Source organism: Vigna unguiculata, chromosome 4 (assembly GCF_004118075.2).
Source record: "Vigna unguiculata cultivar IT97K-499-35 chromosome 4, ASM411807v1, whole genome shotgun sequence".
Classification (NCBI taxonomy): domain Eukaryota; kingdom Viridiplantae; phylum Streptophyta; class Magnoliopsida; order Fabales; family Fabaceae; genus Vigna; species Vigna unguiculata.
The window spans coordinates 32,180,629-32,208,224 of record NC_040282.1 but is presented as its reverse complement, the minus strand read 5'-3'; the positions used below and the strand labels follow the sequence as shown (position 1 = coordinate 32,208,224).

At 31.1% G+C, this 27,596-nt stretch overlaps 3 protein-coding genes across 4 annotated transcripts; all 3 read left to right on the top strand.

The window, feature by feature from the left end:
• The first annotated feature begins 7,521 nt into the window (after positions 1-7,521).
• LOC114181535 (cell division cycle 5-like protein) lies at positions 7,522-13,476 on the top strand. Of its 2 annotated transcripts, none has more exons than XM_028068010.1 (5): positions 7,522-7,634; positions 8,599-8,786; positions 9,163-10,878; positions 11,721-12,002; positions 12,418-13,476. In XM_028068010.1, exons 2-5 carry the CDS (start codon positions 8,610-8,612, stop codon positions 13,150-13,152), a joined length of 2,910 nt encoding a protein of 969 aa, XP_027923811.1. In that variant the 5' UTR covers positions 7,522-7,634; positions 8,599-8,609; the 3' UTR covers positions 13,153-13,476. The 2 variants fall into 2 exon arrangements, with proteins under 2 accessions (XP_027923811.1, XP_027923812.1); XM_028068011.1 differs by having other exon boundaries at positions 7,524-7,634; positions 8,596-8,786.
• A 7,630-nt stretch (positions 13,477-21,106) lies between these two features.
• On the top strand, positions 21,107-23,496 carry LOC114180365 (peroxidase 12-like). The gene is made up of 3 exons (XM_028066668.1): positions 21,107-21,361; positions 22,109-22,294; positions 22,856-23,496. Exons 1-3 carry the CDS (start codon positions 21,107-21,109, stop codon positions 23,456-23,458), a joined length of 1,044 nt encoding a protein of 347 aa, XP_027922469.1. The 3' UTR covers positions 23,459-23,496.
• Positions 23,497-24,433: 937 nt separating this feature from the next.
• Positions 24,434-27,228, top strand: LOC114181380 (peroxidase 12-like). Its single transcript, XM_028067820.1, has 3 exons — positions 24,434-24,706; positions 24,934-25,119; positions 26,460-27,228. Exons 1-3 carry the CDS (start codon positions 24,470-24,472, stop codon positions 27,054-27,056), a joined length of 1,020 nt encoding a protein of 339 aa, XP_027923621.1. The 5' UTR covers positions 24,434-24,469; the 3' UTR covers positions 27,057-27,228.
• Positions 27,229-27,596: the final 368 nt, after the last annotated feature.

Here is a 27,596-nt window from a genome sequence, read left to right as displayed (position 1 = left end):
ACATAGGTAATAGGAGGAATCTTTGCAATCAACTATTTCAAAGAAACCCGTGAAAGTGAAGCAGTAAAGTGGCCAATGTCTCAGTAGAAGCAAACAAAACCACGTGCTACACAACAGTAAAATTGTTATCACCTGAACCGGTTTCCTTGCAAAACCATCATCACCAGGACCGGTTTCTATTTAATACGAAACCAAAGTCGTCCTTTGGTGGACCAGTTTCCATTAACTGCCAAACAAAGTCATCCTCACGCACACTGGTTTCCATTTATGATGAATTAAAACCGTGGTCATGGTTAGCGACTTCATTAAAGCAAGTCGTTGGCATTGATTACGGTTTCAGTTCAATAATTAAAGGTTTCTGCATGACAAATAAATTATTGCATGCACACCCATTTCAAATGACCTACTTATGTAGAAAAACCTTGCGTTCGTGCACAACACAAGTAGAAGAATACGTTATGTTGCTACGACACTTTTTACCACTGTAACATGATTTATGACATAACAATTTATTAACACTATAAAAAAAATATGTGAGGGAGGGATAAATCGTGATTACATTATTGAAAAAAATTGAAAAGGAAGGGAAAGCCGAAGATGAAAGAAAATTCGCTTACCTTTAACTTTCACATAATCATTGTTTACTAATTAGTTGCTCTCAATCATTCAATAATTATTTATTGGCTTTTCAATAAATGAAATCATTTCAAATATTTTGTCTAAACATTTTTATTCTCTAGTAATGTATATTACTTTTTTTTATTCTCAAACATTTTTATACACGCCAATGCGAAAAGGTAGCATCCCTGGCTTCAGGAGTGCCATCATATAGACACATATCTTCATCATACCTCCTATTCAATATCTTATTCCTAACTGACTATGATTTGACCTAGTTATTATAAATCTTATTCACCAATTGATTATAAATATATCAATACTAAAAGATGTCTACATGGGATGGGATGATGATAATTCAAAGGAGACATACCACATAGTTTCATAAAAGCTATGAATCAGAGAAAGAAAAAAAAGACAAACAATGTTAGTCATAAACTAAAAAGGTACAGAGCAAAAAGATTAATGTAATTGCTTACCCTTATGGCTTGAAGTGCCTAGTAAGGCACATTTTTGAACCATTTTCTAACCTACATTTCTAAACACGTTAGTAACAAAGTTTGAACATATCAAGACAAGAATAAAGACCAAAAGTAATACCAATAACTTGCAGATAGAAATAGTACAATATTTGCAGCTTAATGCTTAATGTTTAGCAAAAAGTTATTGTTGCTATAAGAGTCGCTCAACGTGGGACTCCTAACAAATAGTGTCACATAATTTACATTTAGCTCGCTCCTTGCGTTCAAGGTTCTATAAAATCTCTTGTCATTTCCCACCCCTCCTGCGCAACTAAAACAAGAAACTGGAACACAAAAATAGTAACAAGAAACAGGGAAGCAATTGGAGTTTTCAAAAAACGAGGAACTAACAATTCAACCTAGTGAGTGATCGAAGTCCAAAAACATAAAAAAAAAAGCATAATGTGGGCAATTATAAGATGGAAACTAAAGGAACAAAATTGAAAAATGGAGGCACTGAAATGAGAGCGTCCTAACCGAGCTTTTGACTGCAAGACGTAACAACCATGTTGAAAGCATTGACGATTTGAATGACATGGTACCCTCTATGCCTGTATTTCTCCATGCATTCCTCTTCTGAACTGTAATTTTCGTTCCTCTCCATCAAATGCTTCAATTACACATCCCAATTTGTCTGAGTCAGAAAGAGGAAATCACAGTAAGGGTTTTTGAACTTTACCGAGAAAATAAAATCACTGAAATTTGAGTGAGTCGTTGCTCGAATTGACTCAACAGAAATAACATTCAATAATTAAAAAGCATAAAGGTGGAGTAAGTTTACCGGTAAAAGGAGTTGCATGAGCGAAATTAGTGGTGGAAAAATTCATAGGAAGAGACGTTTCTTGGGATAGTGCTTCGCCTCCTGAAGCAACCACGCTGGTGAAGCCATTAAAACACTAATCTGCGTTCATATTAGATGGAACCCTAAATCAAGTACATTGATCCCAATTGCCTTATCCTAGAGAATAGCTTTGTAACACGATTTTTTCTCATTCGACGTTTTCATATCTTAAAACTAATTATATGACATAAAATAATATAAAGCATTTGTGACGAGTATATAAAACTAACAGAAAGTAAAAAAAATTCTAACAATTTATTTTACCGCCATAAAATAATGGCTAGTAAAAATTACTTTTTTTGTAGTGATTGTCCTCATCGGAAACTCATACCGTTCACCATAATCACCATCCACGTCCTAAACCCATACTATAAAACCGTCATCATGAAGAATGTGAGGTTCTTCCATCAAAAGCAAGAAGAAAAGGGTAACCCTTTATTCCTATATGTTTTTGTCATGCAGTTTTTAGTGTAAATGTCCAACGTTTGCATTCTCATTTTGGCAAATAAAAGTTATTTATTGAATACTGAGAGTTTATTTTTCAAATGCGCTTATTTTGATGGTGGATATCTTTAACATAAATATTGTATTAGGTTGCAGTGTTCAAAGCCCTGATAATGAAATTCTTGTTTGTTGAAAATCATTGGGTTAATAAATGAGTGCAATAGTTTATTAGGAACCTAGTTTAATGTTATTTTGCCTTTGTTTTTAATATATATTTTCTTACCATTTTTCAACACTTGAATTTCAAAAAATCATAGGACTATCTTTGCATTTCAATTAGTCAGTCCCTTAATAGTATTAATTGATTTCACACTTCATCTTATCTCTTTTTCTTATTTTTGTGTGTCTCCTACAACATTGTGGAGGTAGTGTGTGTCCACAATTGACACAAGAAGAGACCTCCTATAGTAAAATAAATAGGGGGTAGTAATTTGAAATGACTTGAAAAAAGGATACTTACAAGGTAATTTTGTAAGACGGTGATACAAATTTTGAATAGTTGTTTTAAAGCATTTTATATCCACAATTGAAAGCTCTACGTGGTAAATAGAAGGTTATTTCTAGCCTATTGGACCACTCATTAGTAAGCCTGCAATCACAAAAAAAAAGATGACAATGACATTACACTTTGCTTTTATATTTATGCAAAAATACCAAATTATAGTTGAGACCGTTGATGTTACTTTTTTGTGAATCTGTTCATGACATAATTGTTAAAATGATCTTATATAAACTAGTTTTAGGACAAGACATTATTTTATAGTTAATTGTTCTAACATACATTTCCTTTTTCTATGTTTTTGTTACTCCTGGATTTTGCAATCAAAGTTCCTTAGAGACTGAAGATTATACTTAATTGCACTAGGATTCCTTCATCTATGTGACAAACGTTGCTCCCTTTTTTTGGGATACCAGTCAAACCATTTCATGATTTTCATTTCATAAGCATTCAAACAATTGCCAAACAACCAAATATTACACCCTACAACACACACACACACACATGAAACCATTGCCCAACAATCTAAGCATACATGCACGAATGCCTAAAAATTTTTGAAACAAGAAAAAGGCAAAACACGAATAACCTATGCTTGAATCGGTGAACGAACACACTGGCACACTAAACAACCATCGAATGTCGTCGACAATGGACAATGCGAAGGAATCCAACACGAATCGTGGGCGATTGCAAGAACGGATCAAAGAACAAAGCGTACGGATAAACCACCGATTGTCGTTGATAACTCTAACCTCAGGCCCTGCTTCTCTATTCGTTGAAGTTGCGACTCTCTCTACCAAAGGTTTAAACTTTACGAAGCTAGAAGATGAATCTTCAATGCAACTACACACAACCATACTCACAATCCAAACCAATGCTATGGAGAACACCAACAAGACACCCCGCTTTTCACTCCCGTCAAAGACGAAATGTTTTGGCTTTTCTCTATGAAACACGAAATTGTTTTGCCTCCAGATGTACATGTGCGAGCATAAGAAAGAAAAATGGAAAAATGGAACTGAAAGTTATAACTATTGTGACACGTAAGGAGTGTCAAAAGTAGTAAAAAATAATAGTCAAAATATCATTTTCGATCTTAGATAGACTAGTCCGACAACATGGAGTATAATGGGTTCTTGTGAGTGGACATGGTGAAAGTGATAATGACAAGACCATTTATTCTCGTATGATATAATGTATATTATATGCATGTTTATTTATTTTATCATTTTTAGGGATAGAAAGAAACAAAAACAAAAAGATGTGAGAGTAGATATCATATATATAATTAATATGAAATAAAATAACATATATAAATTTTCCTTTTTCTTTTGTTTTTATTTTTATCTAAGGAAGACAAATAAACTAATTTTAGTAATGAGAGGACATTAGGCATTGATAAAGGAGCACCAGTGCAGTAAGGGCTTTTGACCCCAGTTATTTTTGATATTCTGCCCCGGTTCCAAAATTGAGGCATATTGGGACGAGGCAAAAAGGAGTGGCTTTTGGCCTCAGGTGTCAACCGAAGCCATAGGGGTACTTTTCTGCCTCGGTTCTCTAAGGACCCGAAGCCATATGGGTACTTCTTTTCTCAACACTCTCTCCCAAAATGTTTGGATCTACTCCATGCTTAAGTTCTACGACTTCGCTCGCGCCACCATTGGCACTTCTGCGCTCGTCCTCGCCATCGAGATCGTCGGCAACGCTGCCGTGACCAGACCTTCACCAACATTGAATAAGCAAGCCACCGTGACGCTCAGACCCATGGCGTCCTACCACTGTACGGTCTGGATGCGACGACGACAAACCACCATGAACTAATAGAGCCAAGAGATCTACAGATCCAACACCTCCATCGCCGTTTGAAGCAGAACTGCAAGCCACCGTCGCTGGCAACCCCACTATTGTGACGCAGACAACACCACAACTCTCGCAAACCCAACCAGATCGGGAGCTAGCATGAATGCCGCCATCACCATCGCAAACAAAGGAAGAGAGTGACCACCAAATAACACCTTTGCCCCGAGGTGCAAGCACGCCTCCTCTACCAATGACAAACGAAATACCACTGCACGAGAAAACGAAGACGAGAACGCCTCCACCGCGTGTAGAGTTTTCGTGCAAGGACGAAGATGAACAGTGCGAAGTCGCGAATTTGGGAACCTAAATAGGGCATATGGCCCCGGTTCAATTAATAAGTGATACCTAAATTCGATATTGCTTCCTACTACACCCGAGGCAAAAGGCTCTATTAACAGTGACAATTTTGAAAAATTTTGAATTCTGATGAATCATAGGCTTCAGTTGACTTACAACTGAAGGATAAAAGCCCTTATAGGCTTCAGTTGGTTGATGTCAAAAATGTCAAAAATCCAAGACAGAAAAATTCAAAAAGTTTCAAAAATGTCATTGCGTCCTTATAGGCTTCAGTTTCTCAATAACCGAGACCTATAAGACGATGTAAAAACGTAAAACTGCACCAGTGAAGATTTCATCATATTTGTACAAAATGATTTCATCTTGCCTAATTTTTTTTCAATTAAATCGATAAAATCTTTAACTTCAAACTAATTTACATTTAATTTAAATTCGTTATTTATAATTATATTTTATAAAATATATTTACTTAAATTATTTATTAACTTTATATATATATATATATATATATAAATATAGATTTATTTATAAAGATTTACATAATATTACATATATAAATAGTTATATATATATAATATAATATAATATTTATAGTATATTCATTTGATTATATAAATTATTTTTGATTATTTAAAATTTTAATTAATACAAATATAAATAAAGAATTAACATATTAGATATAAATATAAATAATTAAGTAAATAGATAAAATGAAGTTAGAACACTTTACTGAACATACATAATTATAAATTAATAAATAAAATAAATATTTTTGTTTATCTTAACTGGCATAGAGAATGTACCCAATTTGGATAAAAAGTCTCAAAACATCCCTACTATGTATTTTTTTTTCTTTTTTCTCTATTCTTCACTAGTTTTTTTTTTTTTATTGCTTATCCTGTTTTCATTTTTACCGACACAAATATTTTAGGATTTATTGAAACGATTGTTGTTAGTTTAATTTTAGTTGATTCTATTTGATTTACTACCACCCATTTTCAGCTTCTTGAAGATTTGTTTTCAAAGATTAGTAAATTGCTATAGAGGAGAGATAATACCTGTCTAGATTTATTCCATCATTTTATTTTTTTATATCAATAATAATATTAATAATAATAATACTAATAATAATAATATTAACATTATTACCATGCAGAAAGGATTTATAACCTTTGTGATTGTTACATACACAAATATTAAGTCCTCATAGATTCATAGAACTCTTTTCACATGCTAATTACTAAAGTCTCTATAAGTCATATAAATTTGTTATAAATCTCACAAATTCCAGTGATCTATTAATTTTGCACAACATTCATTATCTGTTATTTCTTTCTCTTCTAATTTAGTGTGTATGTTTGTTATCTCACTGTTTGACATCAAATTAAACTGTTAACTTATCTTCTATTCCATTGTGCATTTTTGTACTTTTCTCTTTTGAATCAAATAAGATTCTCATTTAATTTTAAATTCAAATTATCTTCAAACAAAATATAAAATTGTGTTAAAAGAAAATATAGTCCTTGCATAGAAATTAAGATATTACCAAGTCATTTTACATCTAAATAATTTTTTTAAGATACTATAAAATACATTCTTTATCTATAATTTCTTGCTCTCAAGTAATTTTTTATTTAAACAAGGAATCTAATGTAAAATATTTAAACAATAAAAATTCAATAGAAATTTAACCAAGTTGAAATGATTACTTCTTGAGATGATCAAATTAAGAGAGAAGGAATGAAATTAGAAAGAAATTACATGAAAATTTAGAGAAAAAGTTTTTTTTTCTTCTATTAAAAAAAAATATAAAAGAATAGAGTAATGATTTCACAAAAATTATACTCGGACACAACTTTCTCTATATAGGATAGGATGTAATAATATCGTTTGAGTTATTCTTTACGCCTTATCATCTATTTTTTTAATATCTTATAAGCATTATGATACAAAATATTTGAAAAATTAAATGGTTTAATGTTATTTTTCATTAATCATAATTTCATATAAAATTATTTGAATTCAACTATGTTGTATAATAAAGTGGCATAACTTTTATTTTAAACAAGGTATAATTTTGCAATTGTTAATTTTTTTTATGAATATACATTCTTATTTATTATTTTATATGGAAATATCCTTGGAGAAAAATGAAAATCAAATGTTTAATCAGTTTTTTTTTTTTTTTTTTTACATAAATGCAACCATCACTTAAAATATCATGTATATAATAAAACTCATTAGATTGGGTATTTTATTATTTAGACGTTTATTTGGTGTATCTAAAATTCTGTAAGAGGATAAAAACTTCAGAATTTATTTTAAATAATTAAAATATTAGCATTTGAAATTTATTATTTATCAAAACATAAAGAATTTGAAAATCTCTTCTTTCTCGGGTGACAACCCTTGCTCACGCTCTTACACTGCTTCTCTCACTCGTCTCTCTCTTGCGCGCGCGACGCTGTCTAACCCAAGTGGTTCATACCAGGTTCGTATCTCATCTCTGCGGTTTAGGTTTAGTTTTTGATACGTTATTTTGTCTTTCGGTGTTTATTTCGTTCTCTGATTTCATTGATTTCATGGATCTAGGGTTTCATTTTGTCATTTCATTTTTGTTTCAAGTTGCAATTTCGATTTATTTCTTGTTAACACTATGCTGTAATGGGATGCAATACTGCATCCTTTTCTGTTTTGACATGAAAACCTTTTCTTTGTGTGGTATTCCATTCTGGTGGGAAAAGAAGTTATTTGAGTTAGCAAAATAGGTGTTTTTTCATGAAATCGTCTTGCTTCCCCAGCCAACATGTCACTCTGCTTGTAACGGAATAAATCTATAACTTATCCTTCTAATTTGTTGGTTAGAGTAGTCATGGACCTCAACATCATGAGGTATGCTTTGAGCTATGAAAGTTGAATAACATTTAATTTGATTCATTACGAATATTATATTGTTTCAGTTCTAGTCTAGCCGTGCAAATGCTTTTTAAATTGAGAACAAATGCCACTAGGGGAGTTCTGAATAGATGATTGAATTTCACAGAAAACCCAGGTTTAGAACTTGTGGTTCAGAATACTTTATTCATATAGGATGAATATTGATTTTTCTAAAAGATGCTAACCAAACCTATCCTGTCACTCAATCACATCCTGATACTATTCCGTCATTTTTCCACATGGTTAGATTCATGAAAACCAAACATTTTGTATTTCTCTTTATGAAATTACAAAATTTCTGTCAATGGGGAACTTTGGTGAAGAAAACATAAAGAGATTCTAGGAAGGGGGGACTAAGAGTGCTTATCTTGTTTACTTACCTTTCCGATTTGTGACCACTTTTGTTTCTACTGGGATGATTTATTAATTGGGGATAAGATTGGACTTTATGAATGTTACAGATTTTAGATTGCATAATGTAGTGTACAAATTATACTCATAGATTATATTGTCAGTAGTTGAAGCAAAGATGAGGATCATGATAAAGGGCGGTGTTTGGAAAAACACCGAAGATGAAATCCTGAAAGCGGCTGTTATGAAATATGGTAAGAACCAGTGGGCTCGAATCTCTTCGCTTCTTGTTCGCAAATCTGCCAAGCAATGCAAAGCTCGCTGGTACGAGTGGCTTGATCCCTCCATAAAGAAGGTACCTCTCTCATCTCAATTTCCTACTTCTTTGTTGTATATTATACCCTTTGTTTAGGGAGAAGTTTGATTCAAGTTTATCCTTTTTTGTTACTCTTTAAAAAATGAGTAGAGATCGTAATATTTTGCTCAGTAGTATTACTCTTACTCTTTTAAGCTTGTTTATATGTGGTGAAACCTACATCCTACTAATTTTCCATTATGTTGTTAGTTACAACCTCTTTTGAATTGATTTTTTCCATCTACAGCTTTTGTCTTCCACTTTTTAGTTTTTACTATCTGGCTTTTTGCAATAAGGAGTGATTTTTTCACTTTGATGCTTTTGTGTGGCTTTTTGCTAATGAGTGATTTTTTCAAATTGATGCTTTTGTTTGTAGACTGAGTGGACTAGAGAAGAGGATGAGAAATTACTTCATCTTGCTAAGCTCATGCCCACTCAGTGGAGAACAATTGCTCCAATTGTAGGTCGTACACCTTCCCAGTGTCTTGAGCGGTATGAGAAGCTCCTTGATGCAGCCTGTGTAAAAGATGAGAACTATGAGCCTGGTGATGATCCTCGAAAATTGCGTCCTGGTGAGATTGATCCAAACCCCGAGTCAAAACCTGCACGACCTGATCCTGTTGATATGGATGAAGATGAAAAGGAGATGCTTTCTGAAGCACGTGCCCGGTTGGCCAACACAAAGGGAAAGAAAGCAAAAAGGAAAGCTAGGGAGAAACAGCTTGAGGAAGCGAGGAGGCTTGCTTCCCTACAAAAGAAGAGGGAATTGAAGGCGGCTGGAATTGATATCAGGCAGCGGAAGAGAAAAAGGAAAGGAATAGACTACAATGCAGAAATTCCATTTGAGAAAAGACCTCCTCCAGGGTTTTTTGATGTTGCAGATGAAGATAGACCAGTGGAACAGCCTAAGTTCCCTACTACAATTGAAGAACTTGAAGGGAAAAGGAGGGTTGATATTGAGGCACAATTAAGGAAGCAGGACATTGCAAAAAATAAAATTGCACAAAGGCAAGATGCCCCATCTGCCATATTACATGCCAACAAATTGAATGATCCAGAAACAGTAAGAAAGAGGTCAAAATTGATGCTTCCACCACCCCAGATATCTGATCAGGAATTGGATGAAATTGCTAAGTTGGGTTATGCTAGTGACCTTGCAGGGAGTCAGGAACTTGCTGAAGGTAGTGGTGCTACGCGTGCTCTTCTGGCTAATTATGCACAGACACCTGGTCAAGGAGTGACTCCTTTGCGAACCCCTCAGAGAACACCATCTGGTAAAGGAGATGCTATTATGATGGAAGCTGAAAATCTTGCCAGGTTGAGGGAGTCTCAAACACCATTGTTGGGAGGAGAGAATCCAGAATTGCATCCTTCAGATTTTTCTGGTGTCACTCCTAAGAAAAAGGACATTCAGACTCCTAATCCAATGCTGACCCCTTCTTCAACTCCTGGAGGTGCAGGCCTCACTCCAAGAATTGGTATGACACCTACAAGAGATGGTTTTTCTTTTAGCATGACACCAAAGGGAACTCCTTTGAGGGATGAGCTACGTATTAATGAGGACATGAATATGCATGACAGCACTAAACGTGAGCTGCAGAGGCAGGCTGATATGAGAAGAAGTCTGCGTTCTGGTTTAGGAAGCCTTCCACAACCCAAGAATGAGTACCAAATAGTGATGGAACCAGTCTCAGAAGATGCTGAAGAGCCTGAGGAGAAGATTGAAGAGGATATGTCTGACAGGATAGCTAGAGAAAAAGCGGAAGAAGAGGCAAGACAGCAGGCATTACTTAGAAAACGATCAAAGGTCCTTCAACGGGAACTTCCTAGGCCCCCTGCTGCTTCATTGGAGCTTATAAGAAATTCCTTGATTAGAACTGATGGGGACAAGAGTTCCTTTGTTCCACCAACGTCTATTGAGCAAGCTGATGAGATGATTCGAAAGGAACTTCTAACTTTACTGGAACATGACAATGCTAAGTATCCGCTTGATGATAAAGTGAATAGGGAGAAAAAGAAAGGAGTCAAGCGATCTGCGGATGTGTCTGCTGTCCCTGTGATAGAAGATTTTGAGGAAGATGAAATGAAAGATGTATGTCCTTACTTGTTTCTTTTTCCTTTTCCTTTTTGATGACATCTCATTTTCTTCAGTTGATAGGAAGTAATTTGGTCAACTTACACTCTTTACTACGGACAAGACTTGACTTCTGTGTTGGAAATACCTCATTTCTTATTAAGATTCAGAGACTATAACGACTTTTGTGTTATTACTCAATTTTTTAATTATGTTTCCCCTTCCATCATGAACCTCCCAATATATTCCACTGACTAATGAAATAGAAATACTTTAGATCTGATTGTTCCATCACTTTTTTAATTTTCATTTTGATCAGTTCATATGTCTTAATTCTTCTTATTATGATAGTTATTACTGAGTTGGTAATGATTTAGAAGAAGGTATAGTATTTGAAAACATAATACTATGAAATCTCAGTGAATATTTTGAAACTCAGTATTCCACACGATTGTTGTATATATTATATTCAAAAAATTGTGTAAATGTATTCTTTTTTTATTCTTCAATGTCATTGTATAAGAAAAGAGCTTGTGAACTGGATCTTAAGTGCTCACATTTTTGTTACAATCCTTCCTTTAATTAAGTTTGATTGAATGCTTTTTTGTCTGAACTTTTATTCATGTTTTCAGATATTGTCAGATCAGATTCATTGAGTCATATGTAATTGTCCAACTTCTGCCCTTGCATTTTACCACAATTGGCACTGCGATTAATTTATTATGTAATGCATATTGTGTTTATTTTGATAAATCCTTGGCTATTTCTAATGAGCTGTTAATTTCATGCTCCTCTGTAATTATGATTATGATATCATATTGGAGAAAGTATTTATTTTGCTTTGTGTTTATTTATGGTAGGCTGATAAGTTGATAAAGGAAGAAGTCCAGTATCTTTGTGCCGCAATGGGACATGAAAATGAGTCCCTTGATGAATTTATTGATGCACATCGAACCTGCCTCAATGATCTTATGTACTTTCCTACCCGTAATGCATATGGTCTCTCCAGTGTTGCTGGGAACATGGAAAAGCTAGCTGCTTTGCAAAATGAATTTGAGAATGTGAGAAACAAATTGGACGATGATAAGGAGAAGATGGTGCGGCTTGAGAAGAAGGTGACTGTTATCACACAAGGCTACGAGGTATGTGATGCTACATTTCTGTTTCTTGCCGAGTTGCTACATTAAACATGTAGTTTCGTGTTTTGCTTTCAAAGCTTGTATTAATTGTATCACCAATTTTTTGAGAATCTTTATGGTTTTAATGCCCTCTGAAAAGTTAGTTTTTAAATTTCTCATTTGTGTTTTGCCCATAAATAAGCCAAACTGAAAAGTGTTGTTTCATAACGATAGTTGGAAATCAACTCGTTAGTGGAATACTCCTACGTTTCACAATGGTGGGAATTGGGAAAGAACACGAAGAAAGCAGGATTCTGTGCTTTGGTTTTTCTATTGGACAAAATAAGTGTTTTTTTTATGTAGTTCTTGATACATGTTACCTGAGTGTTTTGCATACTCAATCTTGTATATATTTTAATTTGGCTATTGCATTTTTCAGATGAGAGCAAAGAAAAGTATCTGGCCGCAAATTGAGGCCACTTTCAAGCAGATGGATATAGCTGCAACCGAGTTAGAATGCTTTAAAGCTTTACAAAAGCAGGAGCAGTTAGCAGCATCGCACAGGATAAACAATTTGTGGAGTGAAGTACAGAAGCAAAAGGAACTTGAAAAAACTTTGCAAAACAGGTACGGGAGTCTAATTGAAGAGCTGGAGAAGATGCAAAATGTCATGAACCAATGCAGATTAAAAGCAGAGCAGCAAAAAGAAATTGAAGCAAACAATGCTCATGCTGAGGCCAATGAGACCAAGGTCAATGAAACTGATGTACATGATACAGGGAGTGTTGTACCTCACTCGGCAGATGATGGAAATGCTCAAGCAATAACAGTTGAGTCATCACATGATGGAACTGCTGACCAGCAAGTAGAGGTCGTGCAAGACCAGTCGACTTCTAGCCCCAGCCATGACATGAATGTGGATTCTGATAAAATTCATACAATACATGACAGTGATGTTAAATTAGCAAATGCTTCACCAGCTGCCGAGAATGTTGTTGAAAAAGTGGAAGGTAGTAGCCCTGCTGATGGTTATACTGGCAATGGGGAGAACATGTCAGAAGTCGGTGCTCCAATGGAAATAAATAGCCCCAATGAAGATGTAGTTGCGAATGCTGTAAACACACGTGAGAGCAGCATGGAAGAAACCAATGCTGTTACGGAGGAGACAGATTAGGCTGGACACTTTGTAGCTGTTCTGAAAGTTAAAAGGGAGAGACATTAGGGTGGGTAGTTTCTCAGTTCAGATTCCAGTGGATGTTTAACGGAATAGATTGCATGGAGAGTGAGTCTTGCTACTTTTTTGGAAGGCTTATGAAGATATCCATTCCTAGTTGAAGTTTGGAACATTTTATGATTACACATTAAACTATGAGCATTGAGATATTTTCTCTCCCTTTTTTTTGTTGTCTTTCAATATTTGTCCCCTTTTTAGTGGATGTCGGCACTTTTTATAAGAATGATAAAGGATTTTATATCAATGAATTAGACCTTAGAGCTAGTTCCTGTTGGAAACTGTGTACCGTTAAATTTTTCATTGGTATATGTAGGTAACAATAATCATATATATAACTTAAAATATGAATTGAAATGTATATGGTATGGTAGCAAACATTCATATTCCCCACATACTATGCAGTTCCCTGCCAATTGGTCTATGCACTAAAATGTATATGCCAATTGATCCTACATACTCTTTTCCTTTCCCCAACTCTATACCACATGAACTTCCTGTCTGCTTATCGAAGGTATATTCATCAGTTCCATGTTTTTAAAAAATGACTGAACTCTTCTGCTTCTTTTGAGGTACATACTCTGACATCATGACACCACCAACTCTTTCCTTTCCCTTTCTTTCCTCCCCTTCTTTCTAACAACATTGATATCCTTTACCAAACACCATTCTCCATTGATACCTTCTCTTCTTGAGGGTACAATTCCTCCCAGACTCTTCTATTTCTTTGAATATCACATGAGGAGTACAGATTTACAATATCAAGGTAAATGTTGGACTGAGGTAAAGTTATAACTTTTAATCTGCATTTCTTATGTTGTTTGTTTTTGTGGGTGGTGTATGTTTTTCGTAATCTCCATCATATGTTCATGAAGGGGGCTTCTCCCTACACTTCTAAAGACTTCTACTGCACCTCCAAATATTAATTGCACAGTCCATTTTATCCTTATGACTCACCTCTTTCTTAAGTAGGTAAAAGTAATTAAAATATTTACTGAGTTAGGTGAACTGAAAGTTGAGACTTGGATTTGGTTCTTATATTACGCCTTGCGCCCTTCTCCCTTGACAAGTCACTTTCACTCATTGTTGTTTTCAGAACCTCTACTGCTTTCATTGTGAACTGTGTTTGCACTTTCGCTGGTCAGGTTGTTCCGTTTTTCAGTTTTTTAAGTTGTATCTTCTTAAGGTATGTAAGTTATTGTTGGACGTCCATCATCCATCGTTTTGAAATACTATATTTGCATGTTCAACTTTCATATATCAACCATTTTATACAATAAGCTTTGTATATACGGAATACCGAATGCATTTTTGTATATAGTGAATGCATGTTTGTGAATGGTTATGAATGGGTGATTTGTGTTTAAAGATGCTGATAGACAATTAGACAATGATAGATAACGACATCGAAAAAAGAGAAAAAAAAAACTTAGAAAGCATAAACCCGACTTTCGACATCTCGTTGTGCCGGATTTGTAAATCTGGTTTAAAAATTAAACGGATTTTGGTATCCGGTTTTACACAAAACGAATTTGTACACATACACCAACGGATTTAGAGATCTGGTTAAAAATTTAAACGGATTTTGGCATCCGATTTTTCATATACACATACACCGATTTTCGAAATCCAGTTACCCAAAAACGGATTTACAAATCCGCTTCACAAATTACACGAGTTTCGATATTCGGTTAAATTTTTAAATTGTTTATATTTTTTGTGATTCATTATATATTTTATTTAATTTATATTTCTTTTTTCAACTTTTAAAAATAAAATCTTTTGTAAATCTTTTGTTAAATCTTTTTAATAAAAATATAAAACAAATCAGTGGTAATGATAACCACATATTTCATTTTACACAAACGGGAAATCGAAATCCGGTATTTATTTTGGATTTTTTTTTATTTAGTTTTAGGTATAATATTTTATTTATTTAACGTATTTGTTTTATATTTTTATTTTTAATTTTATTAATTGGTTGAAAATTTAATTTCCTTTTAATTTAATGTTAAATAGTTTTTTAATAATTTTTTTATTTTTTTAAATTATTTAATGTTTATTGTTTTAATAATATTTTTTTTATGTTTTGTTTATCTTTTAAAGTTTTTTTATTGTGTATCATATAATTTTTTATATGTAATGTTATTTGCCAATTTTTTTTAAAATTTAAAAATATTATTCATTTATAATTATTTTAAATTTTTATTGTGTATCATATAATTATTTATATGTATTGTAATTTTTTTACTTTTCAAATTTTTAAAAAATTTATAAATATTATTTATTTATTTATTATTTTAATTTTTTATTATGTCATGTAGGTGATTATAATCTCTTTATATATGTCTGCAGCACCATGTACAATTGAACAACAACTTAGTAATAAATAAAATTGAAATTAAATAAAATATTATATAAAAATAATTATACAAAACTTTAATAATATTAATCAAATTGAAATTAAATATTATATTTAAAATAAATAAAAAAACTGAACTATCGGAATTGAAATCTGGTATACAAATATCAACCGGATTTCCATTGCCAGTATATAATTTTACTTAATATAGTTATATATAATATAAACAATCTAAAATTAAATAATTAATATATAAAATAAATTCTTATAAATAAAATCAAATAAATAAATAAAAACATTAAAAAATTAAATATAATTAATTAAAATAATTAAATATAATTAATTAGATATTATAAAGACAAGTATATTAAATAAAAATTTATCATTATTAATTAAAAATTAACAAAAGTAAAAATAACTATAAAATATATAATTAAAAAAATATACGAAAAATTAAATTAAAAATAAAGTAATAAAATGAATAAAAAATTAGAAAATTAAAACAAAAATAATAAGAATAAATACATAAAAACTCAAGTTCAGAATTAAAAAAATAAGAAAAATTAATAAAATATATTCTAAAAACAATAAAACAGTAACTTAATAATACAAATGTGAAATTAAATTAGATTAAATTTTATATGTAAAATAAATTAAAAAAAAAACTAACGGAATTGAAATGCCGGTATACAAATATCAATTTTAAATAAAAAAAATAGCTAACATACCAGATTTCTATTGCCGGTATATAATTTTATTTAATATAGAATTAAAATTAAATAATTAATATATAATATAAAAATTTGAAATTAAATCTTATAAATAAAATTATATAAATAAATAAGAACATTAAGAGGTAACAAATAATAAATAAGTCAAAATTATTCGAAAATAATTAAATATTATTAATCTAAATATTATAAAGTAAAATATTTTAAATAAAAATTTATCATTATTAATTAAAAATTACAAAGTAAAAATAACTACAAAATTTAAAATAATTAAATTTTATTTAGTGTACTTATATAAAATATAAATAATCTAAAATTAAATAATTAATACATAAATTATAAAAGAATAGAAATTAAAACTTATAAACAAATGAATAAAAAAATACGAAAATTTAAATCATCAACGGATTACCAATGCCGATTAAAAAGATGCTGATTTTGAATTTCTTAACCGAGCTTTGATTGCCGGTAGAAAATTAAACCGGGCTTCGAATGCCGGTAGAAAACTAAACGGGCTTCTAATGCCGGTCCACAAATAAAACGGAGTTTGAATTCTGTTTAATCACTTACCGGATTTCAAATGCTGGTGCACCATGGGTTACGAAAGTTCAAGTTTTTACTGGGTTTAGAAAACCGGATAAATATTTTACCAGGTTTCGAAACCCATTCTATCCAAATCCGTTTTTAACTTGCACGAACGATGCTATAAATGATGTTACACGATATATTTTTTCCATGTTGAAACAATAAGCATATTCATCTACATCTCCAAGTATATTCAAACAATAATCATAAATACAAGTATATTCAAACAATAATCATAAATAGAAGAATAATGCTTACTACTCTTGGAAAAAGAAAGAACCTTTCCTTGCAGATCTTTAGTGCAGCGACTGGTGTGAGTTTGGATGCAAAGGGTCTCCCCTAGCAGAAGCTTTGCTTTCAATTTAGGGGTGTGAGATTAAAGGTAACTTTTAGTGAAGAGAAACTGGAGGACGGATTTATGACAGCCGTGAGTTAAGAACAAAGAATCTTTTTTAACTTTTTTTACCGTCGAACAGTGAAAGGTTTAGAGGGATATTATTGGAATTTGGAAATTTTTAGGGGTGTAGTAGAAGTCTTTGGAGGTGTAGGAAGAAGCCCCCCTTCATGAAAATGGCTAAAGATGTCCAATAAGTATCTAGGTTGAGGTAATCCAATTGAAGATAAGAGATACAATCCAAAAGTGTAACGGATGAGACTGGTGTGGAAGTGGATCTTTTGATGTTCTTAAATTTGAGGACCTTACATAGAGGAACCTTAATCTAACTTAGAAGAATTGGATAGTTGTAACGAAGATTAATGTCCTGGAAACAAATTAACTAAACGTACTATAAATTTGCCATTTACATATTTTATGTATACTTAGATAGATGAAAAAAAATATTTCAATAGACCTATAGACCTTTTATAGAAATAGATAATTGTCATTTTATTTGGTGTCAAAATATGGAGGTGAATTTCTAATTGCCGTTGAGAGAAATCCAAGTGATAAAAATTTACCAATTGCATTTGCCATAGTGGGTATGGAAAAAAGATGCTTGATCATGGTTTAGGTCATTATAACTATTTGATGAAATTGGCTGTGTAGAAAGTAATAAAAGGGTTTTTATTTTATGAATTAATGGAAACTTATCAAAACAATGGGCATTTTTTTGTCTTTGACATTTGTACAACAACTTGAAGAAATTTGGTGGTTGAAGTTTGATGAGAGATTTAATGATGGTAGCAACTAATACAACTTACAAGAGGAAAGTGAAAAAATTGGGAATTGTATACTAACTCTAATATATAGTATTTTCATTGAGAATTTTGTAGTTAATCTTGAGTTATATACCTATAGTTGCTACTTATGGGATTCATTTGAGATTCCTTCTACAAATTATATTTGCTATTAGCTATATTAAAGAAAATCCATAACATTATGTGTATATGTATTACTCTAGAATTCTTCATTAGATGTGTTCTAATGTTTGTTAGAGTAAATTCCAGTAGGTCCTTGATACTTTGATTAAGTATTGTTTAAGAACAAAATATAATAATGAATATGTTATGATCCTAAGATATAAGTTTTTCAAACAGGTTTCATAAAAGGCAAGTATTTCGTCTAACAGATGCAATAACACATTATAGTCTTTGTTTCATTTCATAAGTGAAGTCTTATTTAGATGATACATACATAGTCTTAAGTTAATGTTATACTTCACGAAATATTCTATATACTTGTTGTTATGTTGTAGAAAATATTTTCATCTAACATCTACCAAGAATATTTTTTAAAGTTTACATCTACATCAACGATTCCTTAAAAGATGCATTAAAACTACTCTACACAACAACCATAATGACACACCTTATGTAAACTCTATAAAGGTTATCTGCCTTATACGGTCTCTTGCTTTAAATTTAGGTAAAATCACTCCGACCTAAACTTGATAAATCATACCATCTATCATAATGTTCAACCTAAGCTTAGAGATGAAATCTTGAGTTGAAGGTTCTCATAAAGGATTCACAATAGCTACTTTATTCAATGTTCTGTATACAAAAAAAATCTCTTAAGTCAAATATGAGAAAGAGAACTAGAGTTTTTGAAATACTATCAATGTTAATGTTCAAGCCTTAAATCATTTTGTGTATTTTTTAATAGAATTAATATTAAAATGACGTAATAGATAAAAGCTTAAGTTGAATAAAAATTTGGCTTAAATCTTCGATGATCCTTGTATTTGTTCAAAAATCTCAATTAGGTTATTATATATACTTTTAGTCTCAATTTGGTTCTCAATTTTAAAAATGTGTTGTAATTTGGTTATTTCCATTAGTATAGTACAAACGATGTTAACTGATGTGTCATGCATTAACTCCATATCTTTTGTTTTTTTTTTTTAATTTTTATTTCAACTTTTTTTAATTTTTATTTTAAATAAATAAAAATATCACATGTCAAATGAGGAGTCCAATATTTGTTATTTTGTCTCAATTCGGTCTAATTGTTTTTAAGCTGGAGCAATTTTATCCCTCTTCAAATTAACACCAAATTTAACTTTTATATAAATGTTCTAATGATATTTTTGATTAAATTATTATTTTTAACAAGATTAAGTTTATTTAAATTTATATTTTACATTGGACTTTATTTAATTTTTTTAAATTTTAAATAAATATATTTATTTTAAATTGTTATAAAATGTTTAAAAATTTTATATTTGAATTTATGAAGTTGTTATTTTTAAACCAACTATAGCATTTGTATAAAAATCATTAATGTATAAATATTTGAAACAAAATCTAAATAAAATTTAATGTAAAATATAAATTTAAATAAACTTAATCTTATATTTGAATTTATGAAGTTGTTATTTTTAAACCAACTATAACATTTGTATAAAAATCATTAATGTATAAATATTTGAAACAAAATCTAAATAAAGTTTAATGTAAAATATAAATTTAAATAAACTTAATCTTATTAAAAATATCATTATAATATGTTATAAATGTTAAATTTAGTCTTAATTTGGGGAGAAATGAAATTGCTTCACTCAAAAAAAATAAAATTAAATTGAGATAAAATAAAAAAAAAACAAGGAATAAATTGATATTTTTCACATGATTCTTATCCCAATAGTAACACGTCACGTTATACTGTCTTTGCAACGAGACAGACAGACTCGACATGTGACAATTTTTTTATAAATTTTTTTTAAAAAAATATAGAAAATAATATAAAAAATAGAAAAATAATATTGGAAAAAATAAAAAAATAAAAAAAATAGAAAATCACTTAAAAAATATCGTCTTAAGTTGTAAGAAAATTATAAAAAAAATTAGTCGTAAAAAAATAATTTTTCTATTTTGTTTGTCACGGTACTTGGATTTTTTCATATGTTTACGAAACATATCTACCCACAGACTAACTTATTTTACGAATAGAATTTTAGTTCCGGGTGTGATTTCTTTGTACACGTGTACAATTTATTTTCAATTTATATAATAAAAGAAATGAATTTTTTTATATGTTTATTAATGAAATTTTTTTTCTTACAAAAGGAAAAATTAAAAAGACCTTAAATTTCTCGAATTTCCTTTTCACTATGTTGCTCCGTTCTATATTTCTTTTTTTCTTAACTAAAGAATGATTTTATTTTCTTCTCAATACTTCCAATTTGCTTACAAGAAATTTTGGCCATTTGTGTTATGCAGACTCACTTTGGCTTCTCGTGATCTCAAGGAACCCTTATGAACACTTTTTTTTTTCTTCAAGAAAAGGAAATAATAAAAGGCATTGCAATCAATGTCAAAACCAATTCCAATAAAAAAAATATAAAAGCTTATCAATTTTCGAATAAACTGTATCCTCATTTTTTTCCATGAAAAGTTGTTTTTCAATATTGACGACATTGAAGTAGATAATGACTACCCAAAGTTTTTTTTTTTTTTTTTTTAATTTTATGATTTTTCTTTCTTTCTTAATAAATAGAGAAAGTATGAAAATTACCTATTTGTCAAGAAACGAATTTTATTTTGGTTTTATAAATTTATATAAATATAAACTTTGTTATTGTGTCATGTTCATCAAATAAAAATCATTATAAGAAAAATTTTCTTTATAAACTTAATCACTGGATGATAAAAAACCCAATTACTGTTTTATTTTTTATTATTAATATATGTATTTATTGATTTTTACAATTATGAAGTCATGTGTGTTCCTCCTTCTATAAATAATTTAGACGTAATCTCTCAAGACAAACAAAGAATAATGGCTAAGTCCAGTTCTTGCACTTCTTTAAATTCCTTTTTCTTGTTTTCTTCCATTCTGTTTACTTCCTACATGATTTCCTCCGAGGCAGAAGCCAATCCCCCAGCGGTGAATGGACTATCATATTCCTTCTATTCACAAACCTGTCCCAACCTTCAAACCATTGTCACAAACCATCTCACAAAGGTCTTCCAACAAACTCATTGGCAAGCTCCGGCCCTACTAGTCATTTTCTTCCACGATTGTTTTGTTCAGGTACCTTTAATTTTGCGTTTAGAGTTTAAGGTTTAGGTTCTTAAATTTTAAATTATTTAAAAGTTTTATTATTTTAATAAATTTTTGGGTTAAATATGTTTTTCGTCCTTTAACTTTTAATGAATTTTGAAATTAGTCTATTTCGAAACTTTGGACCAATTTAGTCTTACATCTTTCGAAATATATGGATTTAGTATTTTTAATCAAATTTTGTTAGGTTTATTTGATGATTCGTATGCATTTCAGGATTGTATTTAAGTTGTTGATACTATTTGACACAATTTTGCTTTAATGTTAAGTAAATACTATTATGAAATGCATTTGAAATGTCAAATAAACTTAATAAAATTTGTTTAAAAAGATTAAATTCACATATTTCAAAAGATGAATGACTAAATTAGATCAAAGTTTCGAAATAGACTAACTCCAAAATTCAGTTAAAGTTAAGAGACCAAAAACATATTTAACTATAAATTTATCATGCTGTATAAGATAAACATCATTAAATTAATATGATCATATATATTAAGAGTGCTAACGTGATGCATATAAAGTTTAAGGTTTAGACTTTGCATACTTGTGTGTCATCCCTAATCATATTTCTTCTGTGTTTGTATGTGACAATAAAAACTTATGACACCAGATTCAATGATAACACCATATCGTAACTTTGAACATGTTTGACAAAAGAACTAAATTTGAAACCTTTTTTTATAGAGAGTGATTAAAATGTGTTGGTATTTGTAGGGATGTGATGGATCTTTGTTACTGGATGGTAATCCAGGTGAAAGGGATGAACCACTGAACAGAGGCATAAGCTCTAAGGCTGTGAAGACCATTGATGAACTAAGAGAGATTGTCCATAAGGAGTGTGGAAGGATCGTTTCATGTGCAGATATCACTGTCTTGGCAGCTCGTGATGCTGTTTTTCTTGTAATCTCATCATCCCTATTATTATTTACTTACTTCTTTTATACCTTTTTCTTTTCCAACATAAAAAATAAAAAGGGTTAAATATATTTTTGGTCTCTTCACTTTCGGTGAATTTTGGAATTAGTCCATTTTAAAACTTCGGACTAATTTAATCCTTCATCTTTCGAAATACGTGAATTTAATCATTTTAATCAAATTTTGTTAAATTTGTTTGATATTTTGTACGTATTTCACGATTATATTTGAATTGTTTATAGTGTTTAACACATTTTTGCTTTAATATTAAGTTAAATACTATTATAAAACGCGCTTAAAATGTCAAATAAACTTAACAAAATTTGATTAAAAGGACTAAATTCATGTATTTCGAAAGATGAATGACTAAATTGGTTTAAAGTTTCAAAATAGACTAATTCCAAAATTTACTAAAAGTTAAGGGACAAAAATATATTTAACCTAGATAAAAAAAATGCTTACCTTATAAGATATTTAGAATTACCCTAAATCTTAGCTTAACTCTTTATAGAAGAATTCATACAAACATGTTTGAGTTTTTTACAGTCTGGAGGCCCCTATTTCAACGTGCCACTTGGAAGAAGAGACAGTCTAAACTTCAGCATTGAAGAAGCAAAGAATCTTCCATTACCCTACAACACCACCGATGTCACACTCAAAACATTCGAATCCAAAAACTTGGATGTTACCGATGTGGTTGCCTTATCAGGTGCACACACCATTGGTCGTGCCCACTGTCACACATTCTACAACAGGGTTTCTCCCCAAGACCCTACCATGGACAAAACCTTAGCCAAACTCCTCAACTCTACTTGCCCTACCACATACTCACGTAACACTTTTCCTTTGGACTTCACAACCCCCCAACTCTTCGATAACAATTACTACATTAACTTGATCAACCACCAAGGTTTGTTCACTTCCGACCAACACTTGTTCACAGACAATAGGACAAAAGGGTTGGTAGAAGCCTTTGCGCTAGATCAAACCTTGTTCTTCCAAAAATTCGCTCATGCTTTTGTAAAGATGAGCCAATTGGGTGTGTTGACTCGAAATCAAGGTGAGATTCGTGCGAAATGTAATGTCGTAAATGATGAGAGATCTGTGGTGAAGTCATTTGTGGATGAGATTGTACAATTACCCAATTGATTTTATTTTGGTTCCGCAGGTTGTTGTTATAGTGTTGTTGTTTGCTTCTTTATGAATGTTTCTTAGGTGAAACTTTTATTGTTTCTTATTTAACGTATATGAATGTAATGAAAAATTACTCAACTTACACTTTATGGATACAAAAATAATTTTAGTTTGTTTATTATTATTTTTATTTTTCTCTCATAAGATAAGTATTTACAAAGAAAGTCCGAAAGAGACTAACTTATATTCATTATTGAAAAGAATTTTATGAATAAATTCAAATCCAATTATACTTCATAATGTTTAGGGCACAAAAAACACCGAGAACACCCAAGTTGTTAGAAAGCTTTAAATTTATCGGGAATGGTATGAATTAAATAATTTTATTGAAATCCTTAAACTAAAGAAATATAAAAATAACTACTCCTAGTGTATTTCTAAATTTCTAAGTTGTAGAAAGGAGCCATCTTCCACCAACCATGAGAGGAGCTTTTGGCCAAAAGCTATGAAGGTGTCTATTATGAGAACAGCTGGACCACTCCATTTAATACAACTATTATACATAAAGTTTTTTTTATTTTAATCTTACATGGTTATCAATTCAAGAATTCAAATTTAAAATTACTAATTACGACTAGTAAACTTCATGCCCCTCTTATAAAAAAACAAAATAGTAAATTATTCTACACTTATTGTTAAAAAAATATTATATTTTACAAGACTTCACAAATTCCCTCTTTTTACAAATTTTTATATGTGAATTTCAATAAAATTATGAAAAGAATAGCAGTGATTCTTACATTTATTATCTCTTAGTATAGTAGTTTTCATAAGTATTATTATTATGATCTTTTATGGGTACATATTTACATGTTCTTGTTCAGATTTTGTAGAAATTTCTCCTAAAATTTGTCTACTTTATTAGGAAAGAAAACATGTGGGGGCATGACCCCATAGCCACCCTCCTTCTATAAATGGTGACCCTTGGTAGGAACTCTGAAATCACACTAACTTAGGTAAACAAAGATGGCTACTTCTTTGCACTCTTTCTTCTTCATTTCTTCCATTCTCTTCACTGCACTACATGTCTCCCAAACACAAGCCAAACCCTCACCAGTAAAGGGACTCTCATATTCTTTCTATTCCAAAACCTGTCCCAAACTTGAAACCATTGTCAGAAACCATCTCAAGAAGGTCTTCAAGAACGACAATGGCCAAGCTCCTGCCTTACTCCGCATTTTCTTCCATGATTGCTTTGTTCAGGTAATTAACTGCAATAACCCAATAAATTGCCATAAAAATGCTATTAGCTATATACAATTCCATAGTATCTTTGTGAGAATTGTTTCCGACGTAAGGCATGCCTTGATCCTTGTGAAAAAAGGTTCCAACAACACTCAAAAAAGAGCACCTTAACCATTTTCATGAACGAAGACCATCAAAGTTGGTTTAATAAAACAAAAATTTTGCAATGGATTTTGAATGTGTAGGGATGTGATGGGTCGGTGCTGCTAGATGGAAGCCCGGGTGAAAGAGACCAACCAGCAAACGGAGGAATAAGAAGTGAGGCTTTGGACACCATTGATGACCTCAGAGCTCTTCTTCATAAGGAGTGTGGAAGAATCGTTTCTTGCGCAGATATCACTGTCTTGGCAGCACGTGATGCTGTTTCTCTTGTAATTTCGACAACCCTCTCACTTCTATTCTATTTTATTCTTTTCTCTCTCCTTATATATATTTATCCCAAAATTATACCTTCACTTTCATTTTTTATTTTCAATTTTTTACTCTTATTATTTATTTTATGACATGGCTTAATGTTGATTATTGATTCTTTCATAAAAAAAGATACTAATACATTGATCAATAACTCAAACTAAGTCACATCAAAAAATAAAAAGTGGAAGTAAAAAAATGAGAGTCATAACCATTGTCCATATTTATTGGAATTAGAAAAAATTTTGTTTGACACCATTTGATAACTTATATAAAGATAAAATAGTTTTAAAAAAATTAACTTTTATAATTTAAAAAAAATATATATTAAATAATGTCAAATAATAATAAAAAAATAATAGTATCAAAATATCAGTGTTGTATTCATTAGTGTAAACCATCGGTTAAATTCTCAAAAGGTGATTAGCTAAGAAAGATTCCTCTAAATCAATATTATTTTCCCTCTCCAGCTTTAACAATAAAGCACTATTATTTTACTAAAAAAAGTGTTAGTGGTTTTACTTATTATTCATTTTCATCCTTTCATCATTTCACTCTTTCCCATTCTCATCTTTCCTACTTCTACTTATCCATTCTTGGTCTAAAGAAATGTTCCCTCTAACACTAGAGCAATATTATTTTTCTCAAGAGTACAAGTGGGATTAATTATTTAATTCAATTCACACTTTTATTTAGAAGTAATTATGTCCAACAATTCAACACGACTTTAAGAAATGAAGATAATGATGGAGTTGTTATCATTGCCTAGCCCTAATCTATCCGTATATAAACCAAAAAAAAAAAACACACTTTAATCCATCATTCTAACTGTCTTTAGATCATTATATTATACTACTAAAAAATCAAAATAAATAATTGAAAAGTGATTGGAGTGGTGGGTTAAGAGTGGGTAACACTACTAAAATTTTTTATATTACATGAGAATTTTCTTGCAAATTTGTTAAAAAAATTTGCAAGAAAATACTTTTTTCTACTATTTTTTTTAAGAATCTTAATTGACAGATAATTCCTTCATGAGTAATTATTTCTTATAAAATTATAAAATTCGTAAGTATTTCTTACAAAATTTGTTACGAAAAGAGTTTTATACAAAATATTTTGCAAAAACAATTGGCAACAATTTCTTATAATTTTTTTTTTCATAATAAAATTTGTAAGTATTTTTCAAAAAAAAATTCAAAACAAAATTAACAAGAAATATGAGTTTTTTTAGAAGTATAAAAGAAAAACGGATTAAATTTTTCTATTTTGAAGTCATGACTTAGTTAATTGTTAACAGACAGGAGGCCCTGATTATGCAGTGCCACTGGGAAGACGAGACGGTGTAAGCTTCAGCACATCAGGAACAAGTAACCTCCCCAAACCCTTCAACACCACCGGCGCGACGCTCGACGCTTTCGCCGCCAAAAGCTTCGACGCCACCGACGTGGTGGCCTTATCAGGCGCGCACACCTTTGGGCGTGCACACTGCAGCACCTTCTTCAACAGGCTCTCCCCTCTGGACCCCAACATGGACAAAACCCTAGCGAAGCAACTCCAATCCACGTGCCCAAATGCAGATTCCGGCAACACAGCCAACTTGGACATCAGAACTCCCACAGTGTTTGATAACAAATACTACCTCGATTTGATGAACCGTCAGGGAGTGTTCACCTCCGACCAGGACCTGTTGAGTGATAAGAGGACAAAAGGGTTGGTGAATGCTTTCGCTGTTAACCAAACCCTTTTCTTTGAGAAGTTTGTGGATGCTGCTGTGAGGCTGAGTCAGTTGGATGTGCTGACCGGAAACCAGGGTGAGATTCGTGCCAAATGCAACGTCGTGAATAGCAAGAAGTCTGTGTTGGAAGAGGTGCTGCAATTTGTTTATCAGTTTTGAGTGGAACTGTAGTTTGTGATCTGTGCATGTAGTTCATGTTCTGTGACGTTGTCTTTTGTTAACTTTTTAACTGGTGTTTTTAAGGAAATGGATGTCCTGTTTTGCAGATTGTTGTTTTTGTGTTTAATGTATGACTGGTGTTAAGAGAATAAAGAGCATACTTGGTGTCTAACTCACTGGTGTAATGAGAATAATGAGTATGAACTCATTGAAAGTGATGCTTATTTAAGAAAAATAACACTTTGTTGGTTAAAACCATAATCATGATAGAAACTTTAAACTTTCTGTTAAGAAAATTCAATATTTACACCCATGTTTTGTTACAGATTCCAAAATTGGTATAGAACATCTTTATTAATCGGTGTAAACAAATTTTCCTGCATTAATGTACTTTTAATAGGTTAAAATGTAATTATTTTGAGTCAATTAAATCATTTAATGTGATAAGAAATTAATGATTTTATTAAAAATTTGTTACATAAATAGTTTTTGACTATATTTCTATCGACCAATTAAAATGCAATTATTTTCCTAAATCAT

Coding starts and splice junctions, on each gene's coding strand:
- LOC114181535 (XM_028068010.1), top strand. CDS start 8,610: ATGAGGATCATGATAAAGGGCGGTGTTTGGAAAAACACCGAAGATGAA. Junction 10,879..11,720: donor AGGAAGATGAAATGAAAGAT/GTATGTCCTTAC, acceptor TATTTATGGTAG/GCTGATAAGTTGATAAAGGA. Junction 12,003..12,417: donor TTATCACACAAGGCTACGAG/GTATGTGATGCT, acceptor TGCATTTTTCAG/ATGAGAGCAAAGAAAAGTAT.
- LOC114180365 (XM_028066668.1), top strand. CDS start 21,107: ATGGCTAAGTCCAGTTCTTGCACTTCTTTAAATTCCTTTTTCTTGTTT. Junction 21,362..22,108: donor TCCACGATTGTTTTGTTCAG/GTACCTTTAATT, acceptor TGGTATTTGTAG/GGATGTGATGGATCTTTGTT. Junction 22,295..22,855: donor CTCGTGATGCTGTTTTTCTT/GTAATCTCATCA, acceptor AGTTTTTTACAG/TCTGGAGGCCCCTATTTCAA.
- LOC114181380 (XM_028067820.1), top strand. CDS start 24,470: ATGGCTACTTCTTTGCACTCTTTCTTCTTCATTTCTTCCATTCTCTTC. Junction 24,707..24,933: donor TCCATGATTGCTTTGTTCAG/GTAATTAACTGC, acceptor TTGAATGTGTAG/GGATGTGATGGGTCGGTGCT. Junction 25,120..26,459: donor CACGTGATGCTGTTTCTCTT/GTAATTTCGACA, acceptor AATTGTTAACAG/ACAGGAGGCCCTGATTATGC.